At 44.5% G+C, this 14802-nt stretch overlaps 1 protein-coding gene across 9 annotated transcripts in view; it reads left to right on the top strand.

Annotated features, from left to right (window-relative positions):
• Positions 1-14802, top strand: part of LOC142583101 (uncharacterized) — a 114315-nt gene that overhangs the window by 19068 nt on the left and 80445 nt on the right. For 8 of the 9 annotated variants that reach the window (XM_075693414.1, XM_075693410.1, XM_075693411.1 and 5 more), the window contains exon 5: positions 9969-10076. The exons of the other annotated variant lie outside the window; for it this stretch is intronic. In XM_075693414.1, the coding sequence (XP_075549529.1) occupies positions 9969-10076 (108 nt within the window). The remainder of the gene's footprint in view (positions 1-9968; positions 10077-14802) is intronic. 9 annotated transcript variants of the gene reach the window in all.

The raw sequence follows: 14802 nt of genomic DNA, 5'->3' as shown, positions 1-14802 counted from the left end.
GAACAAAAATAGCAGCGACTCCCGATATATCAAACATCAAGCGATGGAAAAGTGCCCCTGAAGTTGGCTTGGCCTCGTGGTGGTAGGGAAACCCGGTGGCGCGGTTCCATCCAACCGCTCTCCCTACCGTGACCACGCTGCCTCAGGCGAGCCGTCGACACCCCCCTGCAGAAAATGATCCTGGCCCTCCCGCAGCGCTTGCTCAGACAGCCAATCAGAGGCTCTTGTGCACTCATTGTGCTAGATGGCGAAAGTATGAGTTGTCTCGCTGCTTTTTGGGTTCATTGTGTTTACGCCTTGTGGGCCTTCTCCCGTAGTGTTGCTGTGATGAAGCGGCAGAATTGGCCTTTTGTCGGGAAGCTCGAAATCATAAATCACGACGGAGTGTGACAAAGACAATTTTGATGACTGCTTTGCTCCCATTAGTAGCTGCATCGCGTTCTGGAGCCACTGGTCAATTTTGTGTCTGTGACAGCCTGCTTTACAAGACCAGTTATTCGGCTAAAGGCGCACGCTTCCTTCTGGTGGTGCCGCTAAGTCTGCGAGCGAACATACTGATGGTGTTTTTTACTGGTCGATTTGGAGCAGGATTTCTTGCTCCGCGGCAACGAATCCGAATTTCACTGGTTGATCTAGAGCGGGTTCGCGCGTTCCACTGGTCGTTTCGGATCAACTCGCTCCGCGCCGGATCGCTATCACTTGCTCCGCCGCCGAGGTGCGGATTCGGGCGGAAACAGCTTGTGTCACTTCCGTCTTCAAGCTAAATTGGTACCCGGTTGGTACGTGCAACGTTGCAACATGGCTGCGTTCGGTGCTGCTGCAGCGCTTGCGTTTAGCGATGAGAGCTCGGACGACAGCGATTACGAAGTGACGCAGGTGCTGTACGAAGCCTTCTATGCATGTTGTCCATGCACAATCCTTGCGGGCGCGACATGGAAATGACGGCTATGCGACTGCCGTGGTCAAACTACACATGGGGGACAGCGAGTTTGGTTGCCGTGGAAACGTACAGGACGGAAGCCGGGCATGGTTTCCGGAACGGGTTTGTGCGACGTGTACGCAGACTTCCTGTGTGATCCCCTGCAGAGCGTTTTTGCGCTCTGCTAGCCGATTCGGATTTGTGAAAAATGAGCGCTCGCTTGAAGATTTCGGCGGCTGCTCCAGATCGACCAGTGAAAAACGCCATGAGAGTCATGCTTGATGATGCGATATTTGGCCATTTAGGGCTCATCAGAACTTTGAACTGGACAAAAAAGTGTTTTTGCTTGCCCAGAATGTGAGGCACAGTCAAGCACTAAGTCCTCAGTTACTAACAATGCCAACGCTACAAGTGCCCTACGACCGCTCCGCTGAGTCTTCTCGAATCTCTGTCAACGCCTCGCCTGCCATTTGAACAAGTGGGTATCAATCTTCTGGGCCCATTTCCATGATCATCGAACAACAATCGATGTGTGATTGCATGTGTCGACCACCTGACCTGTTATGCAGAAATGGCGGCCATACCATTTCCAACAGCTGCATGCGTTGCAACGTTTTTGCTTCAATCCATGATTATTTGGCATGGTCCCCCCCGTGTCATCATTATTGCTCGCAGTCGTCAGTTCGTTGTGGACACCATAGAAGAACTGCTTTGTCTCTGCAGTTCGCAGTTCTGCCATTCATTGCCTTATCACCCTCAGACAAATGTGTTTGCAGAATGTACGAACACAACTCTAACATGCTGGCCATGTATGTATTTTCCGATCATAAAGACTGGATGACGTTCTCCCCTTCATCACCTATGCTTATATTACTGCAAAGCATGAAACGACTGATTAGTCCTTTTTATTTCCTTTAGGGTCATTCCATGCCAAACGTCCCGACCCCAAAAGTGACCATCGCTGAAGTTCCTGAAAAAATTTGGGCTAGATGACTTTTGTGTGAATAAGCATTCGCCAAAGCATTTTCGTCTAAAAAAATTTTTTGATCACGTGATCGCTCTTTGAAATTTCCGGGAAGAAGCAAAAGTTGGTTGAAGGTAATTTTTTTTTATTCAAGCCTGAAAGTAGGTACAATAACAAAGTTTATTTTAGAACACTGTAATGGCATCCTTCTTTCATATTACGTTATAATTGAATGAATTTTAGAATTTTCCGAATTTATTTGGCTCAGTAAAAAAGCAAAAAAAGTTGCGTTTTCAGACATTTCTTGCATAAAATGCGTTGACTTTTGAGCTGCAATAATTTTTCTGACTTTTTGCCTTTTGCTATATTGTATGTTAAAAATAGTTCCCACTTATTAAGAAATATATTTTTTGAAAAAAATACCTCCAAAGTTGGAAAAAAATGACTTTTTGGCGAGATTCAGGCCACATTTAAGCATTAAGGCCCTCCAGATAAAAATATGTCAGATAGGTCAATATACGCACCGGCCTCTTAGCTTGTGATATAGAAAGTTTCATTCGAGTAAATTTTGTTTGAAGCGAAAAAAAAATTTTTAAAGTCAGCAATCCATGTCATTAGTAGACACTGCTGAGCTCGGTCTCACTGCACGATGCGTATGAGCCACGAGAGAGTTTTTGGGCTCACATATGCACTCCGGCTCTTTGGCGAGCGAACGTTGACTGTGTCGGCTATGTCGCTTCACGTCAGTCTAAACACATCGTAAATGGCCTGTTTTTGTCAGTTCACCTCTTGTCATTTTTGTGGCTCGGGGAAGTCAGGTTGGCGAACACGGCATCGATGTGGATGTCTTGCAAGAATAGTTAATGGCTAACTTTGCCTCCTGCAGAGCGGGAGGCAACACGGCCGCTTCTTTTCTGCTGTTCCGCACCAGAATGAAGACGGCTGTTGACCGGGCCACCGACGCTCACAGCTGGAGATTAGAGCCTCATTCAACTTGTCGGTTGCTTTCAGTTTTTTCGTTCACTCATGTTCAACTCTTCACACATGAACCTTTACAGGCAAATGAAAGACTCCACAGTATTCATGCCCGCTTCTTTACTTCAACTTCTTCGGTATTTGAGTATGAGGTGATACCAACCCGAAGAGTTGAAACCGTCACTGGTTTGAAGTGGTGGAATAATCGCGTTCCTTTAACACCGGTTGCTGTGCTGAATCTCAAACCAAGCTCTGTTCTTTTTCCTTGTATTTTGCAATTAGGTACCCACATTACTGTAATTCCCTTGATATTAGTTTTGGCCCAGTCAAACAGATCCTCTGGAGATTGAATCTGGCTGTGATATGGCCGCTGCAAGCTTGCTCTTGCTGCCAGACGTTTGAGTGTGCCGCCGACACCATCGCATGCACTTTTGCCATGTGAAGGGGCGAAGAAATTCCATTCTGCCGATAGATTAAAGTCCTGTTCATGGTAGCAAAGATTCAAAAAGTTCTTTTCGTTCTTATATTGTGATGAAGCTCCATCAGAGAAATAATGAATTTTTTTTACTTCAGGCAGATATTGTTTTACTACCTCGAGCACTGCACTCTGAAATGTGTGTACTGCGACTGTATCATGCTCTAGGCAGTCAGAAACAATAGCGAAACACAACGCAGAAACCTCTCCAGGGTCGCTTTGCGCCTTCCGAAAATAGACAACTACGGGATGTATTGTAGCTTGGGTGTTAACCCAGTGGTACGACTGTGGTGCGTCCTGAAGTATAAAACTGTAATTTTCCGCGAAATCCAACACCATTACGACCTCGTGTTGGCTTAGGTTAAACTTCAGTTCTCGAAAGTAGCGAGCTTGCTGCTTACTGATAAAATGGTGGATCTTAAGTTGGTTCAACATGTCTGTGAACTTTTCGGAAAACTCTTCCGATGTCAAAACCATGGTTTCGAGTCTACAGCGGACTCCACTTATCCATTGCCGGACAAGGATGTTGTCTCTGCTCTCTGCGACATGGGCAAGACTTTGTCGAAGCAGATTCTCAGCGTGCTTTATGCCAGGGCAGGATGCGCATTTGCCGAAAATGCAATCTTGGTTATCAAGTCGACATACAAGTGTAGCCAGGAGCTCTTCAGTTGTCTCCTTGAGCCCACTAGAATGAAGCATTAGTTTAAAGTTCTGATGGCTCATGCAGACACACACTGTGTGTGTGCCACTTCCACCAGCCAAAACACAGTGGGGAGGACGCAAAGCGGCGAACGTTGAAAAGCCACACTTTAAATTGTAAGTCTTCTTCCATTCTTCATACATTTCCTTCAGGTTCATCAACAATAGTCGCTTTTGATGGCCTTTCAGAGTGTCCTTTTTTCCTGGTAGGCAATAAGATACAGAGTCATCCTCGTAGAAAGCTCTGACCGATGACTTCACTTCCTCACTAATTGGACGACCACGTCTTGTTTGCGGCCTGCCTAGAATCCCACTGTTAGACTTGACTTTCATTGCCTCGCGAACTTGTCGTTCCGATGCACCAAAGAACTCCATCATTTTTTCACGAGACCAAGATTGGGGGGCTAAAGTGAGGTACTGTATTTTTTTTTCTCGGCTATGTTCTTGGGAAAACTTGTTTTTCAAGTCTTGCATCAAGCAGAAATAATCATTCAGGAGGAGCTCACCTCCCTCGCGTTTGTCAAGGGCCAATGGTTGGCACATTTCCGTGGACGTAGCCGTTATTCCCTTCGCGTTTTCTCGCATTGTTTCCACTTTCTTTTTAGCGTGCGTCTGTCTTCCGCGCTGCAGTTTCCTTTTTACGCTGCTGCCAACATCTCTTTCTAAGGCCTCCTTTTCTGTTCCTGTACCACTTGATTCAGGCTCACTTTCACTACCTCCGACCAGAACGTCAAGTTGCTCTTCCGGCAACACCAAATTTGCCATTCTTTTAGTACTATACAAGTGCCGCTTGCAAGCTTCACAGATTCGATTACCTGGAACCAGGCCTAGAGAAGGGTGGGCATCAACGATGGCCAGTGTGATGACGGTCGACCCCCGGCAATGCTTCGCATGTCTGAAGAATGGGTCTGAGCACAACTTCGAAGCGACTTTAGAAGTGTATCGATGAAGGTAAAGTTGTTTGTGGTGCATACAAATGGTCGCATCGTCACCCAGGCTTCTTCTTGAGCGCAGCGCAAGAAGACGCCGATCTATGTCAGTCAAACTAACTACAGTTGTCAGCCGCTGCTCGCCGCAGTAAGTTGTTTTGTGGCAGTTCTTTGGGCCGAAAGAGCATGGCGGAAGTTCGCTTCCTGAAAAATAGTGCCAAGCGTACCAGTAAGCCTCCAGAAATAAGCTCGTTTTAGCTGCACTGCATTCTGTTGGTCTCATTGTCTAAGATTTTGGCTTTTTTGACATACCTCAAAACATGCCGCACTGTAAATGGGCTGATTAGATAACCTCAGTCTGTTCACGAAAATATCGCGCAATTGATATAGCAAGCATCGTTTTAGATGATGCCTTGAATTATTATTCTCGTGGAAAAGTCTGATTTAGTTCAGGCGCTCTAGGTGAACTGCGCAAAGATTTCAAATCGCAAGTCAATGCTCGAGACATTTTCTTACCTTTTGCATTGCAAGAAATTGATGCTGGAAGGCATGATACTGAAGTTTGGATTTCGCATCCATTCTGAACGTGTTGGACCGAGTTATGTGCCATATTCTTCCCGATGTTCTTTTGTTGCGACAACGTTTGTACGCATTCCCTTAAGATTCGCTCACACGAAGCCTCGTCTGCCGCCTTGTGCGTCTGTTAGCTGATCACACCATTTTTATCGGAGAAACACATGAATACAGAGGTAAGGGTAAACAAACATCCCCAGAAGGATGTAAAGCCGTTTTCCTTGTGTTTTCTTAAGCACCGAAAGAGCAAAAACCAAAATAACGTCAAAAATTTTAATCTGCAGTAACTATATATACTAGCCGCCGTCTGCTGGGCGGCAGACAAGGAGGAGAAAGCAGACGACGATACGGAGACAAGGAGAGCGGCGGCACGTATGCAGTGTCTACTAATGACATGGATTGCTGACTTTAAAAATTTTTTTTTCGCTTCAAACAAAATTTACTCGAATGAAACTTTCTATATCACAAGCTAAGAGGCCGGTGCGTATATTGACCTATCTGACATATTTTTATCTGGAGGGCCTTAATGCTTAAATGTGGCCTGAATCTCGCCAAAAAGTCATTTTTTTCCAACTTTGGAGGTATTTTTTTCAAAAAATATATTTCTTAATAAGTGGGAATTATTTTTAACATACAATATAGCAAAAGGCAAAAAGTCAGAAAAATTATTGCAGCTCAAAAGTCAACGCAGTTTATGCAAAAAATGTCTGAAAACGCAACTTTTTTTGCTTTTTTACTGAGCCAAATAAATTCGGAAAATTCTAAAATTCATTCAGTTATAACGTAATATGAAAGAAGGATGCCAGTACAGTGTTCTAAAGTAAACTTTATTATTGTACCTACTTTCAGGCTTGAATAAAAAAAAATTACCTTCAACCAACTTTTGCTTCTTCCCGGAAATTTCAAAGAGCGATCACGTGATCACAAATTTTTTTTCGACGAAAATATTTTGGCGAATGCTTATTCACACAAAAGTAATCTATCCCAAATTTTTTCAGGAACTTCAGCGATGGTCACTTTTGGGGTTGGGACGTTTGGCATGGAATGACCCTTTACGCACATTCACCATTAAGCTGCTTTGCCACAATACTACCATTTGACTTCCACAGCTCTGTTGCCAAGATGCTGTGTCTTGCCAAAGAAGCCCAGCGCATTGCCCGTCTTTGTACTATGGCATTGGAACACTGATCGAAAGAGTGCTATGACAGTTGACATCAGTCTGTCTCATACTCTAAAGAAGCCTTTGTGTCTTTGTGTGGTTGTAGATCGCGCAACGTAAACGTGGCTTATGCTAAAAATTTTTACCCTAGTACACGGGCCCGTTCATCATTGTAGATTGCCTGAGCGACTTGACGTACTTGATGGCGCGCTTGACGTCAGCTGGTCATTGGTCTAGCCGGACCCAGTTGGTACATATTGCTCGTCTTAAGCGCCTTCACCCTGCACTTTCCCAGTGATTTAGACTTACCCAGCGGGCTTTGTCTGGGAACTGGAAATTGCTATGGCATGAGCTGGGCAAGGAGTAGAGGAAGATGTTAGGTGGCGCAGCGTGTTGATGCCATCTTTACTTGACCTCCAACATTGTCCTGTAAATAAACACAGATCAACCGTAACAATACGATCCAAGTGTGCCGCCATACTGAACTTTTGTCAGCACAGTGTCACGCCAAAAGCTTGGTATCTCCAAAAAAAAATAAAGAGCATGCAATGGTTGAAAAAAGAAAACTATTTTACTGCAGCAGTACGCACTGCTTCCTAAGGCATCATTATGTGCAGTACGTACATATACTGCAATGTACTGTACAGTGTGGTCATGTGCGAGTCCAGTGCTTGTGTTGTGCCTGGTATGGGCAGATAATGGCCCCTTCCTTTAATCATTTAAGGATGATGCATATAAATACCACCCCCACCCCCCAAATTTCTATTTTCCAGCTGAACATGCAGAATACACTGAGAACAGGCATAGTTGCAGAAAAAAAAGTTTTTTTTTTTCTGAACCTTTTTCAGCAATAGGTGGGCAACATCCGGCAGAACACTGGAAGTGGGCTTCACCCCAAGCCACCTATGGCTTCGTTTAGAACTTATGCAGACAGCTCTTGTCACCTGTGAACTGTGGGTGAAAATTGCATTTGCTTTGCATTACCTGTGACATACCACTGCAGCCTGGGATCTCGCATCGGTTTGTCTCCTCTCTCACACACACACACACAGACACACACAAAAAAAAAGCAAGTCAAGTGCCAAACTTCTTGTCTCTCGCCCTGTGTACCTGCTATATAATCCAACAATTGACTCTTGCTGCCTGTCATTCAGTGTTGGCAGAAGGCGCTTCGTACTCAAAACCGAAACTAAACAAGAAAAAAAAAATTTTTTTCTTCTTTGTTTCCTGTAGGCAGCTCTTGTCCTTAAAAGGTTAATTTAGAAGTTACTACACGTGCAACTGGTTCACAAAGGTGGGCAGGACTTCCTGCTTTGGTGGGTGAAACAGTGCCGGCTGTTGTCTTCAGAGCTTGCCCAATCGTAATGGGGTGGAATATGTAGTGATTAGTAATTCTTGAAAACAAAGTGGATTTAGAGAGATATCCATTTATAACACCCTTCTTGTGAATATTGATTCAGTAATTTTCCTACTCTAGGTTTTTGATATAGTACCGCTTGTAGCTGCTAAGTGTCATGAAAATATGTTCTCAAGAAGAAAAGGGGGTTTTGTCCTTGGGGGCCTTTCTCTTCGAATACATGCAAAATGCATTAATGCTCCCACTAAGCAACGTCTTAAATTATTTGATAGAAATTTATTGCGGTTAAAAGAACGGTGAGATTCTGGCTTGTCAATGATGCAGAATTCTTTAATCTTACTTGTTTTTTTTTTTTGCAATATCTTAGTCTGCGACCCAGATTTTTAGTGCACAACAATAAACTAAGGACAGAGGAAATAAGTTGTTGAATATTGAATATGCTTCCAGGTGCACAATAAGATTTGATTTGAATTAAATAATGTTAAATAGTGATGACAAAATTGGATGTTGAAATGAGTTTGAATACTCGGACAGGACAATGTAATGATTTTGTTCCGAGGCACTTTTCTAGTGTTCTATAATTTCCCTATTCTTCCGTTTGCCACATTTCATCAGCGATCTGAGTGGCTGTGTGCCTATGTTATTGCCACAATAACTTGGTTATGAACAGCGGATGCTAAAGACTGGGAACTTTTACATTATACCCAGATTGTTTCGAAAGGAACCCTTTTATTTGCTTGCTTATTGCTTCATCATGGCCAAGGCAATAGCGCTTTCAGGCATGCTGTTTTCGCTAACCATAGGTAACTTATGTTCATGGTGTGAATGACAACCAGACAGAATAATAATTTCAATAAGCATCTGCTGGATTAGTGCTGTGCCCAAATGTTTTCCGTTTTTGATGCTCTGTATTTATTCAGAAGGGACTAGCAGCATCCGCAACCCAGTGTCTGGGGAGTTTACGTGCTAAAGGAAAATTCTATGCAATAATGTAAATGTCAGCTTAGTGCTGTTATTCTTGACTGACATATGTAATGTGGCCATTGTGGAATTATTGTGCTCATGCTAGGGTGCTAATAAATGACAGTTTGAAAATTTTAATTGAATACTGGGTATTCTAAAGTTACAGAAAGCTTTTTGACCAGCTAGTATTTGATTCGAATTCAAAATTCCAAAAGCGTTGTGCACTCCCACTTGTATATTGTTGGATAACCAAGGTTGCCAGCTACTTGAGTGGTGCTTTGTCCTGAAGCTGTTTGACTGCCAGTACAGCGCTGGGAGTAGCATTTCTTGGCTTTGGATGCCTATAGAAAAGTACTGACTAGCCCAGATTTTAATGTGTGGGATGGAGTTTTGAATTGTGCTAAAAGGTTTTCAGAAATGCCATAAAGTTCTGGTCAGAGATGAACGGAAAGATACTAGTAAAGCTAGAAAGATCTAGTTCTGGTTAAAAATGAACAGAAAGATAATAGTAAAGCAGGGAAGATCTACTTCTAGTGAGGGATGAACATAAAGGTAACAGTAAAATGAAAAATATCTAGTTCTGGTTGGGGATGAACAGAAAGATAATAGTAGAGCAGGAAAGATATAGTGCTGGTTGGGGATGAACCGGAAGATAATAGTAAAGCAGGAAAGATCAGTGCAGAGAGCCTTTGACACTCTGCAGTCATGCATAGCTCCTTTTGGAAAACAAATGAAGGGAAAGCACTAAATGTGTAAAGGTAGCTTGAAGGACGCATCTGAAGAAGCAGACAGCATAGCCATCATGCCTGCCAGATGGATTTGGGGACGTGGGTAGAAGTGAATGTGCCTTCTTTGCGTGTGTCTGTCTCCACATGTGTGTACGGCTGTGCCTTCCTGTCTCACTCTGTCCTTCCTTTTCCTCCTCCTCCTCTTTCTCTTTTCTGGGACGGTGCAGCGGCTAAAGGTGCTAGTGCGCAGCCACGCGCTCCGAGATGACGCTTCGCCACCTCTGGATCTCTCGCCCGAGGCAGCCACGGCCTCGCCACAGATGCTGTCGGTGCAGGTGGGAATTCACCTTGGCTGTCCTGGCAGAGGCATCCCCGTAGCTTTGCCCTTTTCTTTGTTTACAAACGCACCTTAGACGGGAAGGGGCGGCTGCAGACGACGGGGGGCACCTTGACTGTGCTCATCCACTCTGTTGCTGAGCGGTAGGCAATACCACCCCTTGGTAGCAATGCCTTTGTCTGTCTGTGGAATGAAAATCATAATTTCATGAAACGTGCCTCTGTTTGTCTCTTAGTAACGTGGAAACGTGGGAGTTTAACGAAAAGGAGAGAGAGAGAGAGAGAGAGAGAGAGAGAGAGAGAGAGAGAGAGAGAGAGAGAGAGAGAGAGAGGCTGAGGACAGTGCATTGAATGATGGAATGAAAACTGTAAGGTGTAATGTTAAAGGGACCCTGAAATGATTTTGACGATTTTCTACAAACGTACCAAGTCGTTAGAGTATGTCCTTCTGATCATTAATTGGCACATCTAAGTGCTCCGTGTAAAGCGTGTAATTTATTATAAGGTTTTAAAGATGCACATCGCTGCCGATTGCAGCACGCTGCTCAGCGGAATTTTAAGCCGCCCCTACCCATATGACGAAAATCACCCATATGACGTCAGTGGGGCGAGCTATCTGATTGGCTGACCAGGGCGCATGATCGATAATTTTTCCAACTTTATGGTAAACAAATGATCTTCGTAATAGTTGGAATATTAGTTAATTTGTTTCTATAAAAAGAAAGCAACAGAAAGAGAGTGCACAAGAACAATTTCTCACTACACTTAAGCACTTCCGGCAAACAGCAAGTGTCGTCTGCTTGTGTTACAACGTACTCCATTTTGACGAGAGCTCCGCGGTCAGAGTCGGTCTCAGTCTTTTCGCGAGCACTATGATTCAAGTTTGTTGCCTTGTGGACTGCAAATGTAGTGACTGGCAATATGTCAAGCTGCGACATTGTGTCCCTCTGCAAGGCAGCATACGAGCGAACTGGCTGCTGCGTATCAGACTGCCACTATCCGATCGGCGCCAGGATTTGCGCATTTGTGGCCGTCACTTTACACCGGATGATTACTAATGCAATAGCATTTTGTGAGTCCGGTATTAGGGCAAACGCAAGCACAAGGGGACAGGGTCTGGCCGCTTGACTGTGCCGTAACGGGATGAGCCATGGCATGAGCAGAAGCGCAAATGTGAATGGTCTGCACGGTGCAGCCACCTGGTGGCACAGAGCTCAACCATACGCAGTAGCAGTAACGAAGTGTATTCTTTGCTGCTGGTGTGTATATTTCTCAGGAGTGTAATCATCAACACGTTGTTTTTATAAATGTTTAAACTGTTTTACACTTGGTAGAGCAATATTAGCGCTTTGTTCGGCTGGTTAAGCGCTGCGCCAACAAGTGGCTGGACCGTGCAGATCGATCAGGCCGCTCACGTACGTCTACGCTAAAGTCCCTTCATCAGCTTGAGTTTATGCCTCCAGTCATTTGCCGAAATGACCAGATTGCCTGTGCTTACCGGAATACCAGACACATTCGGCGCTACGACAGAATGCTTGCAACGCACGCTGCTTCGATAGCTCTCGCTTGGGGTCGACGGCCAAGCGGCTAGCGGAGAGGTTTCGCGCGGGCGGGGTGGGCTCCAAAACAACCGGAAGTGGACGATGTGATGTCGCACCGTGACGCAGAATCAGTGAAGGTGGAGCTCAGCCCTGATTCCTCGGTGAACGAGTTGAGGAAAAACATTGCTAGGGAGGAGGGTAACTTCTAATCGCTTGTAGCTCCATTAATACGTAACGCTTCACTTAAATTGTGGTGCAAATGTTCGTCTTTAGCTGTACCCTACGCATCTACAAAATTTGTCTGAACCGTTTCAGGGGCCCTTTAAGATGCATGAAGACAGCATTGTGAGAATTAAATAGCAAACGGGGGTAGCCAATATTGTAGTTGGAAGTTATGTGGACAAAATTAAGCAGGTCATGAAATGAGTAGCACAGATGAGTGATGGTTACGAGTTACGGAGTGAGTGCCAGTAGAAAGGAAGTCGAGGGTGACAGAGGACTAGGTAGTGTAATGAAGTTAAAACAATTTCAGGAACAATCAAAACCCGCGATAACGAAATTCCCTGACAATGAAATATTTTCATATCCTCTGCAAATGCCCATAGGATTCAATGCATTTTGTACCTCTTGACAACAAGATGTTGCTGAACCGCAAGCCCGCATCAACGAAATTTGCGGGAATGTCACGCTGCATATTACCTACTTGCGCAAGGCTAGCAGAAGCCAAAAGGGTTTGAAATGCCTTCGTTTGGCACTTATATTGTATAAAATACCACCACATTACCCTTGCGTGGGAACTGCCATTTTTGTTTACAAAAAACAACGAAGCGCCGGAAGCATAGAGTTTCATATAATAATTACTCGTTGAACTTTGGCACTAGTGTCTACGGCAGCTGCAATTGGTGTGGTTCAGCCAGCATGGGAATTATGGGAAGTACATAGATTTGCCTAAACCCTCTGATCCTCCTGACTTCAGAGGGCTCCGCGACATTGCAAATTTTTCGTTTTCAACAAAGCACTGTGTATTAAACAAATAAACATTATGAAATGGTCTGACAGCAGGATTCAGACACAGGACCTCTAGCACAGAAGCCTGTTTGAAGCCGTTATGCTACTGATACATGCATCGACAAGCGGCACGGAACGCCCTTTTGGTTTTCTTGCGGGCAAGCCAGCGTGTTGAGACCCTTGGCGCATTTCAATTTGGCCATCTCGGCAGTTCGAACTGCTGCAGTTGCAGCAATTGTGCGTGTTTGCAGAGTATCCTGTACTTCGAAAAGTATGGATCGCTTTGAAATTTAGGACAATGAAGACACATAAAGCGTAACAAACAAAGCCACAAGAACGTCTGAATCGACAAGTACGAAGGTCAGACATATCCATGTACTTCCCATCATTCCCATGGTGGCTGAATGATTGCAGTGCCAGAGTTTCCTCTAGTAATTATTGTATAAAGCTCTGTGGCTGGAAGTGATTGTGTGCACCGGAAACATGTCATGGCTACCATCTTGTTTGTTGATTGCCTGTATCAAATGGCACGGCAAGGCCGCATGTCTCTACTGTCATGCGATGACTGCTTTTGCAAACCTAGTGTAGGGCATAAGTTGCGACAGCGAGGATAGTGCAACAAAAACAGAAATCTGAGTCCACCCACTTGGACTTATTTATGGTTATTGAGATGGTGGCCACAGCGTGGCTTGCCATGCACCCAGCCTTGAGTGAGCGATTATCCGAAAATAAGCATTTCTTACTTCAAGAACGTTGGTTTCGGTACCACTCAACATGCATCACGTGTGGATCTGGTGTCGGTGGATGTATATTTGCACGAAGCGGCTGTATGCTCGGTCGATCGCACTCGAGGATTGAGATACAATCACTTTCACATTCGGCACTGGACGTGTTGGCTTCTACGGGTGACAGCGTGTGCTGGCGAAATGCTGTTGCGCAGCATCTGGTGTTGAGTTTTGTGAAATCTTGCGAAACTGATTGCATTTCCGAAAGTGATCGACTGAGAATATAGCATCATGGCAGTGCTGCCATTTCTGACCTACGCATGGGGCGCACTTTGTGCTGTCGGCAATGTGGTTCTACGGTCTCGAGCAAGCCTTGCCAAAGTAGGCTAAAGAAATTTTGGCAGTAAAGTTTCGTTTTGCGATGCATTCCCTATCTGTGTGGTCTTATTTCGCAAAAACAAAATTCTCGCAAATGTGAATTTTTTTTGCTTTCGTCACTGATTTTGTTATTTTGTAGGTTCCATTGTATATACTAGCATGGAGTCAGCTGATCCAAGACGGGGGTAGTTGTAGTTGGACATTGCTGGGAGGAGCCTTCATCCTGGCAGTGGACATGAAATAAGCTGGCGTTGAGTATGAAGAGATGCTTAAAGTTACTGATTGTGATATTATGATTTGAGGGGGGGGGGGCGGGATTGCCAAGCAGCATTGTTGAAGCACTTTGTATGATAATTTCAAATTGAGCTATCGTAAGAGGACAAGTACAGAAGCATAGTGTTACAACACAATTGCGAAATTGTGAAACATACAGCACTGTGTGTTCTCGCACTTGTGTGAGTTATGAGACGACAGCTGTGCAGAGTGAGTGCTTATGAGTTAGCAGTCGCAGCTCACTGCATGGTTTTGAGATTAGGATCGGATAATTTTCATTTAATTTCATTCAGTTACCTTAAAGACCCCACTAGGAGGGGGTATTACATAAGGGGTGGGTGTACATAAAGAAAAATTAAAACACTAAAACTTGCGACACCAGGTACTCAGTCACATTGGCAGAGAAAGATGATGGGTAGGTGAAAGCGACGATATTGGGAGGAAGGCCGTTTCATTGTTTGGCTGCATGAGGAAAAAAAGATGCTGAAAAATTAACAGTTCTCACACATGTACGGGAAACTTGCAGTTGGCGACCAATGCGAGGAGATATGTATGCAGGCAGGGTGATGTAAGGAGCACTACTAAGTGATGAAAAGTAAAGCTTATAAAATAGACAAAGTGTCGCTATATATCGGCAGAGGGATAAAGTTTGCAGCCCAGATTCCGCTTTGTGGGCAGTAACACTGACTTTGTGAGAAATCTGGCGGCACGATTTTGTACTGCTTCAAGGTCATCTACGAGGCATACTTGATGCGGGGACCATATAGCTGACGCATACTCTAGTTTCAAATGAATAAGTG

This window comes from Dermacentor variabilis, chromosome 5 (assembly GCF_050947875.1).
Source record: "Dermacentor variabilis isolate Ectoservices chromosome 5, ASM5094787v1, whole genome shotgun sequence".
Taxonomy (NCBI): Eukaryota; Metazoa; Arthropoda; class Arachnida; order Ixodida; family Ixodidae; genus Dermacentor; species Dermacentor variabilis.
This window is presented reverse-complemented; position numbering and strand designations above follow the sequence as displayed.